The sequence below is a fragment of the Mustelus asterias genome, chromosome 2, assembly GCF_964213995.1.
Source record: "Mustelus asterias chromosome 2, sMusAst1.hap1.1, whole genome shotgun sequence".
In the NCBI taxonomy this organism is placed as follows: domain Eukaryota; kingdom Metazoa; phylum Chordata; class Chondrichthyes; order Carcharhiniformes; family Triakidae; genus Mustelus; species Mustelus asterias.
Window position 1 is genome coordinate 131,293,761 of NC_135802.1, and position 17,851 is coordinate 131,311,611.

At 42.4% G+C, this 17,851-nt stretch overlaps 1 protein-coding gene across 5 annotated transcripts in view; it reads left to right on the forward strand.

Annotated features, from left to right (window-relative positions):
• The window catches only part of LOC144511333 (F-actin-uncapping protein LRRC16A-like), a 380,857-nt gene that overhangs the window by 151,645 nt on the left and 211,361 nt on the right, over positions 1-17,851 (forward strand). For all 5 annotated transcript variants that reach the window (XM_078241629.1, XM_078241637.1, XM_078241604.1 and 2 more), the window contains 2 exons: positions 1,923-2,017; positions 13,547-13,633. In XM_078241629.1, coding sequence (XP_078097755.1) covers positions 1,923-2,017; positions 13,547-13,633 — 182 coding nt within the window. The remainder of the gene's footprint in view (positions 1-1,922; positions 2,018-13,546; positions 13,634-17,851) is intronic.

Below are 17,851 nucleotides of genomic sequence, written 5' to 3' on the forward strand. Positions count from 1 at the left end.
GCCAACAATTACCGGCAGATTTGTATAACACTGCAGTCTTTAACCACGATCAAACATGTCCTTCACTCCTCTATTTAGCTCAAAAGGGAGCCAAACTAGGTTGAAGGAGAGTATAGAGGAATATACCAGGAACGACACTAAAAACTGCAGGTTACAGAGCATAACAGCTGCACTAACTATCAATCAGGTACATTTTTATTAGCCTGACCACATTCAACTAGGAGTTCCTCAGGAGATGATGGTTTTCCTGTTCATTCAGCTGTTCATTTATGTCCTTCTTGTCATTGAGTGAGGCTTCTCACTGAACGATTTTTGCAGTGTTCAAATGCATTCACAGCTGCATGTTTACCAGAGCACCTGGAGTGATGTCCTTGGGACTGATCACTTGCAGGTACCATTCACACCAGAAATATTCCTTACAGTTACTAAATACAAGAAAAGACCAACTACCTTTCCCTGACCTTCAACAACAACTGCAACAGTACTGAGTTTCCCCATTTTCAATGTCCCTGAGAATCATCAGAAGCTTAACTTGACCAGAATTGTTGACAATTTGGCTACAAGGATGAAGCAGTCTTGGAAGTTTGCGATGAAGGGCACACTTCCTGCCTGTTCAATGCTCCCCCACGATCTACATGTCTCAAATCAGGATGAAGAGCCTCTCGCCTAGATGGATGCAACTGGAACAGCATGCAAAGCTGGGCAGAGCATTCTTTAATTGGCTAGTCTGCCACCAGACTCCGAATTCGTCTCTGGGCTACCAGCACATTGTGGCTACAGTATGTACTACCTACAGAATGCATTGCAAGATTTTACCAAGTTTATTTCCGAGTATTATCAGAACCTAGAACAATGGGAGCAGCAATGTTGTGAGAATATCATTACCACCAAAAAGCCTGCCAAGCTGCATACCATCCTGACTTTGACAATGAACTTCTGCGCTTTCAAAATAACTGACAAGATCCTGTAATTTCCACCATCATTGGAATTCCATCAGCTTCAAGTGGTCTAAGGAAGTGGCCCACTTGGTAACCTTGACCATGATTACAATTGTGAGCAGAGTTCAAGCTGATTATAATAGAGACATGATCACTGTACAGATAATATTTAAGTTTGTTTGCACAGTACTGTATTGTGTTGTCACTGCTAGTTAACTAACAGCAGCAGCTTGCATTTATAAAGCATATCAAGCAGCATCTGTGGAGAGAACAAAGTTAATATGAAGGGTCATCAATCTGAAATGTTAATTCTGTTTAAAGTTTTAAAAAATTTTATTTATTAGTGTCACAAGTGGCTTACATTAACACTGCAATGAAGTTACTGAGAAAATCCCCGAGTCGCCACACTCCGGCGCCTGTTCGGGTACATTGAGAGAAAATTTAGCACCTAACCAGCACATTTTTCGGACTGTGGGAGGAAATCGGAGCACCCGGAGGAAACCCACGCAGACATGGGGAGAACGTGCAGACGTCGTACAGACAATGAACCAAGCAGGGAATCAAACCCAAGTCCCTGGTGCTGTGAGGCAGCAGTGCTAACCACTGTGCCACCATGCCGTCCCCAGATGCTGCCTGACGTGCTGAGTATTTCCATCATTTTCTGTTTTTTTTCCTGATTTCTAGCACCTGCAGTGCTTTGCTTTTGCATCTATAGAGTGCCTTAGGTATAGTAAAATACTTCACAATCAGTGGGAAAAAGAAATAATTGATCTGGTAATATAACTGCAGTAGTTCCATGCTTGCAGTTATGACGTGGCAGAGGGCAGAGCGGATATGTGCCTGTCCTTGAACAATAACGTTCGAGTGTAATATGTGTTTAGATACTAGCCTCTGATCCATTTGATCCTTATGTATGCTTCAGCTAGTTCTAGCGCACTGTTCAAGTACACATCTCTTTGCATGATTTCCTTTATTTCCCCCTAGGGATTTTGCACAGAAGCTGGCCAATGCCCTTGCTCACAATCAGAACTCAGGACTTCACACAATTAATCTTGCCAACAATCCACTGGAGGACAGAGGTAGGCAACCTGTCATCATCTCTAATTTACCTTGTGTCTTTTTAGCTTGGTTCTGTTTGCATTTGTGCAGCACCTGTTGAGAAGGGTGAGTCAGAGCACCCTTCTTTTGGACTAGGAGGCAGAAGAACAGGAGACTGCCATCTGATTTCCAGAAGTCTCTGCTCAGTGCAGATCAGGTAGCAAATGAGTGCAGAAAAATTGGACTCACTCTAATGATGCTTCATGTCCATGCAGCATCATGACAACCTTCAAATATTGGACAATAATTTGCTGTCAAAATAATGGTGAGATTAATGACAACTTCAGGTGAAGGCAGGTGTGCAGTTAAACACAGAGATCCAAAAATTGCTGCCCAACATAAATCACTTCACTGCTAACTTTGTAAAAATGACATCTCTGTTCTGCTTCACCTTTGAGATGCATTGAGTAGTGTGAAATACCTGTATTTGTACCATGGACCTCAGATCTCCTCTTTCCCTCATTGCAACGTTATCAGATTGCACTTCCAGTAATTTGTCACGCAGTTTTTAAACTTGACCATGCAAGGGCAAATCTAAATAGTGGCAGATGCCATCAGATATGTCTTACAATAGCAACTTACGGCCCAATATACTTCAAAGAAAAACAAGTTTGTGCAAAAAAACATTCTTAATTTGTGTAGGTAGACTTAGCACTGCTTTATAATGGTGACTAATTTTCGATGAATTAAGCTTCTATTTTAAAAAGGTTTTGATTTCTAATAAATGCTACAAAACAGATGTTCAACAAGACCATCAGTGGATTCCAAGCCTGAGTGTTACTCATGACCATTATATCAAAAAACAAAGATTTAAAGACTTAATTAAGCCAACAGAAGAATAAAATTTAAAAGACTCGATTTAGTTTTCTTCATAGAATACCCTGCCTCAATCTCATTAATTTTGTGAGACTCTACTCCAGAATTAAAAATTCAGTTAGAACACGAGGCTAGCTCTAAAGTGTGTGCGCTTAGTAGTGCCAGCTCTGCCACTATTTGCTCCGAGTCCGAAGGTTGAGAGTTCAAGTCCACTCTAGAGACTTGAGTGCAAAAATCTAGGCTGATGCTCCAGAGCAGTGGTGAGGGAGTGCTGCACTGTTGGATGTATCTTTCAGATGAAACATTAAGCCAAGGCCTCATATGTTCTCTGGGGGTGGATGGAAAAGATACCATGGCACCATTTCAAAGAAGATAGAGGGAGGTTAACCCAGTGTTCCGACCAACACCAATAAAAAACAGATTATGTGGGCACATTGCTGTTTGTGAGTTTTGCTGTGTGCAAATTGAGTGCATTGATACATTAAAACAATGAGTAAAAAAACTTTAAAACTGCTTCATGGAATTTGGGGCACCGGCGGTCCTGGAAGTTGCTTTAAAAACGCAAGTTTTTCTTTCTTATTCATCTGGTTCATTTGGGAGTTGTTGTTCCCCTGTGATTGTATTCATTTCCTCCACCACACATCTGCCTACATTCTGTATGGGCGGCGATCACATCATAATTGTACAGAAATGTTGCTGTGACCCAATTTCAAAGCCGACAAATCTAAAAATGAGATGAGGTGGCTGCAGCGATAGTGAATACGTTCGTTTTGGTCATAGAGTCATACGTTGCAGAACAGGCCCTTCGGCCCATCGAGTCTGAACCAACAGTATCTACCACTAATCTACCGTGCTAATCCCATTTTCCTGCACTTGTCCCATATCCTTAAATATTGCGATATTTCAAGTGCTCCTTCAAATATTTTTTAATGGTTGTGAGGTTATCGGCCTCAACTACCTTCCCAGGCAGTGCATTCCAGATTCCCACCACCCTCTGAGTGAAAAAGTTTTTTTCTCAAATCACCTCTGAATTTCCTGCCCCTTACCCTAAAACCTCAACCAAGGGGAACAGCTGATCCCTACTTACACTGTCCATACCCCTCATAATCTTATACACCTCAATCATGTCCCGTCCCGTTCTCTCTCTCTCTCTCTCTCTCTCTCCCCCCCCCTTAAAGAAAACAATCCAAGCCTATCCAATCTCTCCTTATAACTCAAATGCAACATCCTGGGGAACATCCTGGGGAACCTCCTCTGTGCCCCCTCTACTGCTATCACATCCTTCATATTGTGAGGTGACCAGAACTGCATGCAGTACTCCAGCTGTAATCTAACCAACGCTCTGTACAACTCCAACATTACCTCCCAGCTCTTATACTCTGTACCATGACTGATGAAAGCAAGTGTCACATGTGCCTTCTTAACTATACTATTCACATGCTTTGCCAACTTCAGGGATCTGTGAAAAATTACCCCAAGACCCCTCTGTTCCTCTGAGCTTCCCTGTGCCCTGCCATTCATTAAATACTCCCTTGTCTTGTTTCTTCCAAAGTGCATCACCTCACACTTATCAGGGTTAAATACCATCTGCCACTGCTCTGCCCATCTGAAAAACCCAACCATACCTTCCTGTTACCTACAACCTTCTTCAATATTAGCCACTCTACCAATCTAGGTGTCATCTGCAAACTTGCTTATTAATTACCCTCCCCGCCACATTTTCATCTGTAACATTTATGTATATAACAAACAATAAGAGTTCCAAAACTGATCCTTGTGGTACAACGCTGAACACCGGCATCCAGTCACTCAAACAGCCTTCTACCACTACCTTTTGAGTCCTACTACAAAGCCAGTTTCTGATCCATCTCGCCAGGTTTCCGTGAATTCTATGTGCTTTAGTCTTCTCAATCTCCCATATTTTGATTTAATTACTGTTGTCACATGTATTAGTATACAATGAAAAGTATTGGTTCTTGCACGCTATACAGGCAAAACATACTATACATAGAGAAGGAAAGGAAAGAAGAGAGTGCAGAATGTAGTGTTACAGTCCTAGCTAGGGTGTAGAGAAAGATCAACTTAATGCGAGATAGTTTTATTCAAAAGTCTGATGGCAGCAGGGAAGAAGCAGTTCTTGAGTTGGTTGGTACGTGTCCTCAGACTTTCATATCTTTTTCCATTTCTTTTGGAAGAGAGTATGTCCTGGGTGCGTGGGGTCCTTAATTATGCTGGCTGCTTTCCCAAGGTAGCGGCAAGTGTAGACGGTGTCAGTGGGTGGGAGACTGGTTTGAGTAATGGACTGGGCTTCGTTCACAACCCTTTGTAGTTTCTTGCTGTCTTGGACAAAACAGGAGCCATACCAAGCTGTGATACAACTAGAAAGAATGTTTTCTATGGTACATCTGTAAAGGTTGGTGAGAGTCGTAGTGGATGTGCCAAATTTCTTTAGTCTTCTGAAAAAGTAGAGGCGTTGGTGGGCTTTCTTAACTATAGTGTCGGCATGGAGGGACCAGGACAGGTTGTTGGTGATCTGGACATTTCTACTTTGTCCCCATTGATGTAGACAGGGGCATGTTCTCCACTATACCGTCTGGACTCGATGACCATCTTCTTCGTTTTGTTGACATTGAGCGAGAGATTATTGTCGCCGCACCATAGAAATGTAGAAAATAGGAGGAGGCCATTCGGTCCTTCGAGCCTGCTCCACCATTCATCACAATCATGGATGATCATCCACCTCAATAGCCTAATCCTGCTTTCTCCCCATAACCTTTGATCCCCGTTTGCCCCAAGTGCTATATCTAGCCACCTCTTGAATATATTCAACATCTTGGCATCAACTACTTCCTGTGGTAATGAATTCCACAGGCCTACTACTCTTCGGTTGAAGAAATGTCTTATTATTTCTGTCCTAAATGGTCTACCCTCTATCATGATGTGGAGATGCCGGCGTTGGACTACCCTGTATCCTCAGACTGTGACCTCTGGTTCTGGACATCCCCACCATCGGGAACATCCTTCCTACAACTACCCTGTCTAGTCCTGTTAGAATTTTATAAGTCTCTATGAGATCCCCCCTCATTCGTCTGAACTCCAGTGAAAACAATCCTAACCTAGTTAATCTCTCCTCATACATCAGTCCGGCCATCCCCGGAATCAGCCTGGTAAACCTTCGCTGCACTCCCTCGAGAGCAAGAACATCCTTCCTCAGAAAAGGAGACCAAAACCACACACAATATTCTAGGTGTGGCCTCACCACCTCACCGCAGCCATGTATAATTTCAGGGATAGGATGGGGGAGAGGGCCTGGGTAAGATACTCTCTCAAGACAGTTGGTGCAGACTTGATGAGCCGAATTGCCTCTTCTGCACTGTAAGGATTCTATGGTAATTTCTCTTATTTACTATTTGGCTACCCATTAACTCGTTAATAACATTAATCTGATCTTCAAAGAACAAATGGTTAGAAACAAGCTCCAGATTTCTGTTTAAACAGAAATTGTTCACTCTAGCATTTGGATTCTAGAAAATCCTTGAGAATTTATCAGAAGTAGTAGGAGGAAAACAAACAAATTCCATTTGACAGTAAGCAAAACGTGTGCAATGATTTGCAGCTTTTACTTGAACTAATATTATGGTATGTCATGTTAGAACATTGTTTCTTAAATAATGAGAAGTAATTGAATACTTCCCATAGATGTTTGTGCCTTGGTGGTGGCAAGGTTCTCAGGATAGAGCAGTGGATAGTTATGAACTGTTTTACTTTTGCATGCTATGTTAGTGCTGTTAATATTCTCTGATCTTTTTTCAGATGTGTACTATAATTGAATGTGTTGTTTTAGTCTGAAAGTGAATAGATTGGCGTGGTAGAGACTGCATTAAATCTATTCTCAAATCTTCGGGCTGCACAGCTCTGGAAAGATGCAGCTTCTGGGTTAACATGGACAAGGTTTGATTTCAGGAGCTAATATAAAACTGTTGAGAGGGAAACTTAAATAAAACTCTGAAAAGTGAATGAGCATCTTACTATGAGATAATTGCAAACTCTGCTTAAAGGAAAGCAATTACATTTTAAATGTATTTATAAACCGGAACCAGCACCAAGGATGGACTGGACTTGTAGCATCTGATGCCGACTGGTTTTATCCTTCACCTCATGTTTAAATACAATTTTACATGCATGGAATATATCTGCAAACTTGTGCAAGTGTTTTCCTGCAAATTCCTTGTTTTGAGTGTGCCAATAACAATTAAACATACATTTGGTAAGACAGAGTTTATGTCATTTTGATAATCCCCCTTAAATGCATTCCGAAATATTATTCTCTTTCTTGCTTGACAGATCTTGTTGCTAATCTGTCTGAATAACGTGAGGAAATTAAAATGCAGAGAAACTCCTGTGATTTGATTGAATGTTGCTGCAGTATATCTAGTCTAGTGTGGTTTCAGATTACCACTTTATTGTGTGAATTTTGAAAATTTACACATGCTTGAATTACGTGCTATGGAATCCAGGGGTTTATGCTAAGCTTATTAAGAAGGCATTAGTGGGAATCTCCAAATTCTGTAATACTGCAGATTTTCACAGCCTGTTGGTTGTGTACTTTTCCTCCCCATTCCTGGGCTTTGATGCAAAGTAACTGAGGTTGTGCATAGCACAGGAGCAGATAATTGCAGCATTAACTGCTTCAGAAGGTTAAGGTGATTTAATGAAAAGTTTCACCATAATCTTCATAGGTTGCAGTCACTTTCCTTTGCAATTTAAAAAAAATAATGACAAGAATTAATAAAAACGATACCTGGCAGCCATTATCTGAAGGGGAAACCTAAATTAACACATCAGGTAGAAAATTTCATCAATGCAAAGCATTAGAACAAAGAACAATACAGCACAGGAACAGGCCCTTCGGCCCTCCAAGCCTGTGCCACTCATGTGCCCAACTAGACCATTCGTTTGTATCCATCTATTCCCAGTCTGTTCATGTGGCTATCCAGATCAGTCTTAAATGATCCCAGCGTGTCCGCCTCAATCACCTTGCTTGGCAGTGCATTCCAGGCCCCCACCACCCTCTGTGTAAAATACGTCCCCCTGACATCTGTGTTGAACCTTGTCCCCCTCACCTTGAACCCGTGACCCCTTGTGTTCGTCACCTCCGACCTAGAACATAGAACATTACAGCGCAGTACAGGCCCTTCGGCCCTCGATGTTGCGCTGACCAGTGAAACCAATCGAAAGCCCATCTAACCTACACTATTCCAATATCATCCATATGTTTATCCAATGACCATTTAAATGACCTGGGAAAAAGCTTCCCACTGTTCACCCTATCTATGCCCTTTATAATTTTATACACCTCTATTAGGTCGCCCCTCATCCTCCGTCTTTCCAGGGAGAAGAACCCCAGTTTACCCAATCTCTCCTCATAGCTAAGACCCTCCATACCAGGCAACATCCTGGTAAAGCTTTTCTGTACTCTCTCCAAAGCCTCCACGTCCTTCTGGTAGTGTGGCGACCAGAACTGGACGCAATCTATATCATCTATATCATCTATAAATAATCTGTATTTCAAATGCTAATTGACCTAAGCATTCTCAGTAGCTTTTTAAAATTTTCTCACTAATTATTCTTTCCCTTTTATGAATGCATTAACTCAATCATGGGGGCAACAGTCATCCCTGGTACCTCAGCTAAGTAGAAACGCTTTCCATTAAAATGCAGGATTGTTTCAGGCTATTCCACTGAAAGCGTGGACATCATAACTGATATGTGTCTTGTCCTCACCTATCTAACGGTAGTGGTCGAAAGGTCTTTTTCTGGCTGGAGGTCTGTGACCAGTGGTGTTCCGCAGGGCTCTGTACTGGGACCTCTGCTATTTGTGATATATATAAATGATTTGGAAGAAGATGTAACTGGTGTTATCAGCAAGTTTGCGGATGACACAAAGATGGCTGGACTTATGGATAGTGATGAGCATTTTCGGGCAATACGGCAGGATATAGATAGGCTGGAAAATTGGGCGGAGAGGTGGCAGATGGAATTTAATCCAGATAAAGGCGAAGTGATGCATTTTGGAAGAAATAATGTAGGGAGGAGTTATACAATAAATGGCCGAGCCATCAAGAGTATAGAAACACAGAGGGACCTAGGTGTGCAAGTCCACAAATCCTTGAAGGTGGCAACACAGGTGGAGAAGGTGGTGAAGAAGGCATATAGTATGCTTGCCTTTATAGGACGGGGTATAGAGTATAAAAGCTGGAGTCTGATGATGCAGCTGTATAGAACGTTGGTTAGGCCACATTTGGAGTACTGCGTCCAGTTCTGGTCGCCGCACGACCAGAAGGACGTGGAGGCGTTAGAGAGAGTGCAGAGAAGGTTTATCAGGATGTTGCCTGGTATGGAGGGTCTTAGCTATGAGGAGAGATTGGGTAAACTGGGGTTGTTCTCCCTGGAAAGACGGAGAATGAGGGAGATCTAATAGAGGTGTACAAGATTATGAAGGGGATAGATAGGGTGAATGGTGGGAAGCTTTTTCCCAGATCAGAAGTGACGATCATGCGGGGTCACGGGCTCAAGGTGAGAGGGGCGAAGTATAACTCAGATATTAGAAGGATTTTTTTTACACAGAGGGTGGTGGGGGCCTGGAATGCGCTGCCAAGTAGGGTGGTGGAGGCAGGCACGCTGACATCGTTTACGACTTACCTGGATAGTCACATGAGCAGCCTGGGAATGGAGGGATACAAACGATTGGTCTAGCCGGACCAAGGAGCGGCACAGGCTTGGAGGGCCGAAGGGCCTGTTTCCTGTGCTGTACTGTTCTTTGTTCTAACAGGGTGCACCTGCAGCACGGGTCAATGGATAATCAGTATGAGTGTTAACACTGGCTGAGTTTCCCCTCCCTGAAGCTAATTATAGTGTCTAATCCTTATTTTTCCTTTTCCCCTTCCCCCACCCAAATTGAAATAAGTATTCCAGCAGAAAACTGGGTCTTCACCTCTGTATTCTCTTCCGTACAGCCCAACTACTCAGCAAATAAATGTGTTGAGCCATTGGGGAGCTCACCTTTTATTTCTGAAATTAATGTGAATTGAAGCAGCAACAGAGGTGCTTAATGTTACTGTTGTACCTGTTAATTCTCAGATACTTTCGACCAGTTTGCTTACTCCAAGGTTTTACCCCGGTGCCCTTATTTGCAAGATGGACAAAGGACAAACACAAGTAAAGGTTCAACAAGTTTATTAATAATACTATTAACCCTTAAATTACCCACATAAAACAAGAGGATACCCCAGATTCAAGTATACTACCCGCAAAGATGGTTTGGTTAAACTGCAGGCTTGATTCTCTGAGTCCCTCTGGTCCGTCGTCACGAAGGTGAATCTCGATGGCAGCTTCTTCCTTCCTTCTCTGGTCAGTCTTCTGGATGGTCAAGGTCACCTCCCTCGTCGAGTCTTTGTTGCTGGTGTGTCTGAAATGTGTCCCTTTATCCCCCTGCCTGCTTGCCTTTCCAGAAACTTCTCTGGCTTCCGGCCAATGAGGTCCCAGGAGGGGGTTCCAATACCCAGTGGGTTTCTTGATGTCTGCCTGACAGGACACCGGGGTCTGCCCCCCCGGTGTCCATCTCCATGCTGTTGCTTACATGTAACCTGTTATCAGATAAGGTAACTGCAGGAACCCTCGGTGACAGAAAGTATGGCCCGATCTAGGCTTCTAACAATAGGCCGGTGCATTTCAATGAGGTGCAATGATCTCCTGCTAAGTATCAGTAGAGTGCAATGACCTTTGATGGGTGATTGATGGGCCAGGCCCAGATATGTTTGTATATTTGTACAATTGACCTGCCCGAGGTTTGACTGTGTTTGATTTTAATATGCCCAATTCTTTAATTTAGGATATCCAATTTAATCAGCCTTAAAACTAGGCCCTGATTATATCACCACATTATTTTGTGTACTCGCATGGAAAAACAATTGGAAAAGCACGTGTTTGAATTTTTATTTGCTTGGACCAAGATTGATGTTTTTTTTCAAGTTTGAGTGGGCGGAACTAAGTACTTGCCTGAAGTCAATTAAAAAGATTATCCTGCATGATAAAATTAGGGAGCGCATGTAAAACTTAGAGTATACCATGGGTGTTATATAAGCATAGTTCAAGACAAGGTAAAATCTCACAGAAGAAGTCAGTTTTAAAGGTTTTGAAATTGATTGTTTTTTGTAAAACTTGGATGGCTCACTCTTTCAGAGCTAAATTATGTAGTGAAAAAGAAATCCCTCAACCTTGCAGTTTGAGTGAAGCTCATAGAAAAGAGGGACTTGCAATTATATAATGCCTTTCGTTATCAGAGTCAAATTGCTTCACGGCCAACTAAGTACCTATGGAATGTATTCATTATTGCAATGGAGGATAACATCGCATCAACTTTGGAAACTTCAAGCCCCACAAACAGTGATGGCATAAATGATCAGATATTCTGTTTTTTGTCAATGTTGATTGAGAAATGCATTTGGCCAGGATACCAGGGGCATCCCCAGCTTTTCTTTTAATAGTGTTGAAGGATCTTTTACATTCACCTGATTGGCGAATGGACCTCAGTGTAGTATATGATCTGAGAGATGACACCACTCCAGCAGCGCACTACTCTGAGTACTGAGCAATTGGACTATGAACTGTAATTAGGTGTTCAGCTCTGTGGAGTGGGACTTGAAACCGCAACTTTCTATAGAACCTCTACAGTGCAGAAGGAGCCATTCAACCCATTGTGTCTGCACCAACTCTCCAAAAGAGCATGTTACCCAGGCCCACCCCTGCCCTATTCCTGTAACCCTGTATATTTACTATGACTAATCCCCCAACCTACACATCTTTGGACACGAAGGGGCAACTTGACATGGCCAATCCACTTAACCTGCACAGCTTTAAGCTGTGGGCAGAAACCAGAGCGAAACTCCAAGCAGACACCCAAAGCCAGAATCAAATCCAGGTCCCTGGTGCTGCAAGGCAGCAGTGCTAACCACTGTGCCGCCATACTGCCCTTTCTGATTCGGGCAAGGGCACTAAGGCAGATACATGAATCTAGATGCTAAAAATATTGTATAAGGCAAGCATTTTCTGTCAATAAATGTTGCTTTGATGCCTAGCGTTTCCTATTCAGTGTTGCTGTGTGTTGGTTTTCAACCTAATGACAGGCTCTTGCTGCTTGACAGTGAGTTTTTGAAGTTTCTCTTGCAACTCTGCTGCCAGCTTTTATATGAAAAGGCTGAATAATCAACTAAGTGTGGATAGACTGGCCAGTTTATTTCTGTTTATAAATTTTGATTGATTAGGTAAAGCCAAGGCGCGCACAATCACTCTTTGGCCATTGGGTTTTACTGTGGTTAGTGCACTAAAACCTACCTTTAGAATTTTCACTGATGTGTATCCTTGTTTGTCTTGTTGCTGTCTCACTAATTCTTTTATATTATTCTTCTCTTTCTGTTGTTGGTCCTTTTTATTGCTGTTCAGTACTTTTTGGGGGCTGGCTTATTTGCTCCTTCGTTTGTCCAGGTGCTATTTATGCATTCTTACTACTTTTATCTTGCACTCATTTATTCTTACTCATTGTTGTTCACTCCCTGCTCCGGGGGTGGGATTTTATGGCCTCGCTCGTCCCGAAACTGTAAAATCCTGCCTGGACCTCTCCATTGTCTGCTCCTCATCCGCTCCAATTCCCATGGCGGCTGGGGCGGTAAGATTCTGGCCAGGACCTCTGAATTGCATAAATTGTTTTCTCTCAACTTCTACTCTTTATATATTTCCTCATTTCTGAAATAGTAAGAGGCAGGTCACCCTATTGTAATATTTAAGGCCTATTCATTCTTATTTTAATAAATAATCCAAATATGTTTAGATTTGAATAACTGTAACACTCTTCAGTGATTTTTGTGTCCTATTTTCATTATCATTTTCATTCTAATGCTTGTGATAATGCAATATAATGTCTAAACTTCAAGTAGCTCTGTTAAATGTACATTTTTGTAAAGATTAAGGTTTTTTTAATATATTGTGTTGCTCTAGGTAGGCATTAATATTTTGTCATGATGGCAAGTTCTTTGCTATGTAATAATATGTTTACTAATTTGGTTAGGGGATGAAATTTGTCTTTGGTGATTCTGTAAACCATTAATGGTGAATTGATTTGCACCCCATCTATTTCCTTTTTCCGGTTAGCAGTGGTGTAAAATGGGCTATCAATTCACAATTGTTTATTTTGCGCTCCTGTTGAACAGCAATTTTACCACTTTAATTTCTACAGCTGTCAGTCTTTTTGATAAATACTCTTGTCTTCTCCAATTTCCTAAAAGAGCATTCTGTAGGGAAGAGAATTTTTATCCAATAATTAATTTGTAGGAAATGCCATTATGTAACATTGCACAAAGGATTTGAATTGATTTACATAGTGTGTAATCTAGGTTTGAAGGGTTAATTTAAAGAAAATATGATTTATTAGTCGAATGTTGTCTCATTGTCAATTAGACATCTTGGCTAGTTTCCATGACGGAATGATTACATGGTGGGGGAGTGGAGTAAATTTGAATGAAGTGTAACTGTGCACTTGGAGATGAGATTTTTTTTTTCCACTTCATGTTTAGTTTAAAATTGAATTATTATGTAGTTGTTTCGTTGTCAAGTAAGAATGAATAACTCTTGTTTTGCAGGTATATCCTCTCTGAGCAACCAATTTGCCAAAATCCCAAAGGGATTGAAACACTTAAACATGTCTAAAACCTCCTTGTCACCTAAAGGTACAGTAACTTTATTTAACTGTTCTTTCCATTGAGGACATAAAGGGAAGGTTATCCTAAGGATCTGATTGTAATGGGAATGAATATCAGGGGGAATATAAAGTGGGCTGCCAATTTAATATCACTTTTTTACATTATTGTGGAGTCAAAATCAACCCCATAAAGGCTATTTGGTCCATTGTGTCTGTCAGAGCAACAAAAGCTACACCCAGCTCTTTTCACCCAGACATCTACATCTTCCATTATTTTAAATGTTTATCCATTTTTTTCCTTTAAGAATTGCAATAGTGCTTCAACCATTAAATATGGTCAAATATTTTATCGTGAAACAATTGTTCAGAAAGCCAAACTCTCAATTTCTGCAAAGGGTCACCCAGACGCGAAACATTGGCTCTATTCTCTCTCCACAGATGCTACCAGACCTGCTGAGATTTTCCAGCATTTTCTGTTTTTGTTTCAGACTCCAGAAACCACAGTAACTTGCTTTTATCACAGTTTCTTTCTCTGCAGAACGATAATTTCTCATTCTTGATAACATCTCACTGAATTTGCACTGCACAATCTCTAAGTGTGACCTTAACAGCCGTTCACGCCACGCTCTTGCTGCAGTGAAGTCGGAGAATTTGACGCCCAGCCAAATCTTCGTTCACTGCAGCGGGATGGGAAAATCCAGCTGGTGTGAACAGCTGTAACATTCTGGCTTCTGTCCGTAATGCCCTTTCCAAAACTGCACACACACAACTCTCGGGCTTAACTATTGCCTTATACATATTGTATTCTGTGCCTTACTTATAAAGCCCAAAATGCGGTCATGCTTCTTTGTAACTATATCCATCTATATGCATCCCCATCCTTGTGTCCCTTCATATGCTTCAGTCTTTCTTAAGGAGTGTATGCCCCCAATCTTTCTTATTACACCTAAATGATATTAGATTGCACTAATTTGGATTAAGTTGTATGTATCATTTGCGTATCCATTTGGCTAACAAGTCTAATCCTCCTTGCTATTGGTCAGACAGCAGCACCCCTTCGATTTTGGAGTCTTATCCAAGTATTTTTTTTATGATTGTACAAAATACTACAATTCCATTCAGATGGAAGTAAGTGGTTTATCTTGTTTTCTGTGTCTATCAAAAATGAAGCTTTCACTTATTTGTTTGGGTTTGTGATTTTTCGTATATGTGTGCCTAGACCTCCTCATTTAAGAGTAACACACACGTGTAACTGTTACAATGCAATAGATCACTCTCTGGACTCAATGCAATATTAAAACAGCTTGAAACACTGAAAACATAACACAAATTATGTCTCTTGCAAGTTTATTATTAGTAATTTCTCCAAGCTTACTTCAGTAGCAAGTGGTGTCAAGTGTTTTTTTTCTGTTGTTGAGATGTAGTTGATACTGGCAAGGCCATGTTTATTGGCCATTCCTGGTTGTGCTGAGAAGGTAGTGGCCATGTTTGAACTGCTGCCATGCTTGCAGGGTGCTGTTTGCACAATATTGTTGGGTAGAAAGTTGCCGGATTTTGATCCAGGAACAATGAAAGAATGGCAACACATTTCCGAGTCAGGATGTTGTGCTACTTGGAGGAAAGCTTGCAGAAAGTGATGCTCCCCTGAAGTAGCTGTTCTTGCCCTTAGTCTAGGAGTTGCTACTGAAATAAGCTTGGTGAATTGCTGCAGTACATAGATAGTATATTCTACAGCTACATAGTAGCAGCGATGGCCAGTAGAGTAAAAATTGCATATGGTGGCAGGGGCACTAATCATAGAATCCCTACAGTGCAGAAGCCATTTTGGCCCATTGAGTCTGCACTGACCATAATCCCACCCAGGTTCTATTCCCATAACCCCACATATTTACCCTGCTAATCCCTCTGACACTAGGGTCAATTTAGCATGGTCAATCCACCTAATCCACACATCTTTAGACTGTGGGAGGAAACCGGAGCACCCGTTGGAAACCCACGCAGACATGGGGAGAACGTGCAAACTCCACACCGTGACCCGAGGCCGGAATTGAACCCTGGTCCTGGCACTGTGAGGCAGCAGTGCTAACCACTGTGCCACTGTGCTGCCACATGGTAATCATGTGGACTGCAATACTGTGGATGAAAGAAAGTGTTCCTTATATTTCAAGACATCCAAAATAGTTTCACAACCATTGAAGCACTTTTGAAGCATGAACATTGTTATAGTGAAAGCAAACAATGTTACTAATTTTCACCTCCAATCCTTTGTTCTCTACTAAGGTTCAGCTCAACCAAACTGTTCATCTCACACCAAGTTCTACTCACATATCACCCCTATATTTGTAGCCTATCTTAACTTAAAATTCAATGTACTGGGTTCAAATTTTTGTTCTTGTTTTTAAATCTTTTCATTACCTTGCCCTTCCTTACTTCCAACCCTATAATTCTTTCATGTGTGTTTCTCCAAATCTAGGCTCCAGTAGAAGCTGATCCTTCGGTCATTTGGGTCTGATCATCTGGAATTCTCTCCCTAAATTTCCTCTCTTCTTCACTTTCCTCTTTTCCTTTAAGACTCATAGAACAGTACAGCACAGAACAGGCCCTTCGGCCCACTATGTTGTGCCGAGCTTTATCTGAAACCAAGATCAAGCTATCCCACTCCCTATCATCCTGGTGTGCTCCATGTGCCTATCCAATAACCGCTTAACTCCTTAAAACTACTTTGATCAAGATTTTCATCAACCCTTCCTTATTACCCCACACACCCCCAGAAACCCCTCTGAGTCTCCAACTCTCACTCCTCCTTTAGGACTTGCCCCTTTGGCCAGGCATTTGGTCAATCCTTATTGCATCTCCTTCTTTGACTCGGTCAACTATTTTTCCCTTATGCTTCTGTGGAGTGGCTAAGAAAACGTTTGCATTAAAGGTACTATACAGATGTAAGCTTTGATTTATGTTGTTCCAAACAAAACATAGTGGGCCTGATTTTACCATTTTCATTCTAAGTGCTGAATCTGGGTGTAATTCACATCCGTCTTAGAAATCTGCTTCCAGGCGCCCCCATACATATTCAGCCTGAAAAAAAAATTGCGGGTCCCATTCGTGTTGTGGGTGGGGCTTAGCGCGCCCGAAACGATCGGAGCTCTGAACTGCGCATGCGCAGTTAGAAAAAAAATTGAAGAAGCGCACCCGTGTCAGATCGCTCCCGGACCACAGAAAGTGGCCTGGGAGCGAAAAGCGGGAGCGATGGCCCCCACAGATATCACTGTCCCCCTTTCCAGCCACCCCACTACCCACAGACATCACTGTCCCCCTTATCCACCCCCCCCCCCCCCGCTACCCAGACCGATCGCGACTCCCTGCCCCTTCCCCCCCCACCACTGATCGCCCGCAGAGTGGCAGCGGACTCCCCCTCCCCCCCGCCCCCCCCCCCACCAGAGATCAATCAGCCCCCCCCTCCACCAGTGAGCAATCGCCCCCCCCATCCCAGAGGAACATCTGACCCGCCTCCTCCTTCCTCCCCACCAGACAACGATCGCCCCCCCCCAAACAAACAGACAACGATCAGCCCTCCCCCACCACCAGACAACGATCGGCCCCCACTAGCCAGACAATGATCGGCCCTCATTTCGGCGCGATTCCGGATCGGCGAATGCGGTGGTAAAGGGGGAGGTGCTGATAAAGTTGGGCGGGCAGTTCATTAATTCAATTGAAATACAAGCAAATACATTTAAATGGCCGTTGCGCCTGTTTCGGGTGTGAAGCGGTTCACGGCCATTCCTGGGTTTCGGTAAAGTGGCCATCTGCGCAGACGCGAGCGCAGATCTCATTAATGGCCTCACACCTGACTTTACCACATTTTCACGCACGAAAACGGGTGTGACGCAATGGTAAAATAGGGCCCAGTATCTGTTCAGAAAGAAATCTCCTGGCTGTTTTTTGGTGATTAAGGCAAGAGAAGCATGTAGCTTCATTGTTTAAAATGAACCGTAAGATGGATTTGTGAGGGTGGCCCTGTAGGAGGTAGTGACATGAAATGGTGGCTGTTAACCAAAAATCAGTGTGCACTTTTGAATTCACGAGAACTTTGCTTTCGTGTGACTTTTTTGAAATGGGGGTAGTGGGGTATGGGGAGGGAATTGAGTAGATAATTAATTCTGTGTTAGAGCCTAAACATGAAATTTGGGATGAATTGAGTAAATAGCTGTCAGAAAATATGTGGATCAGTTAACAAATTGGAGCAAGT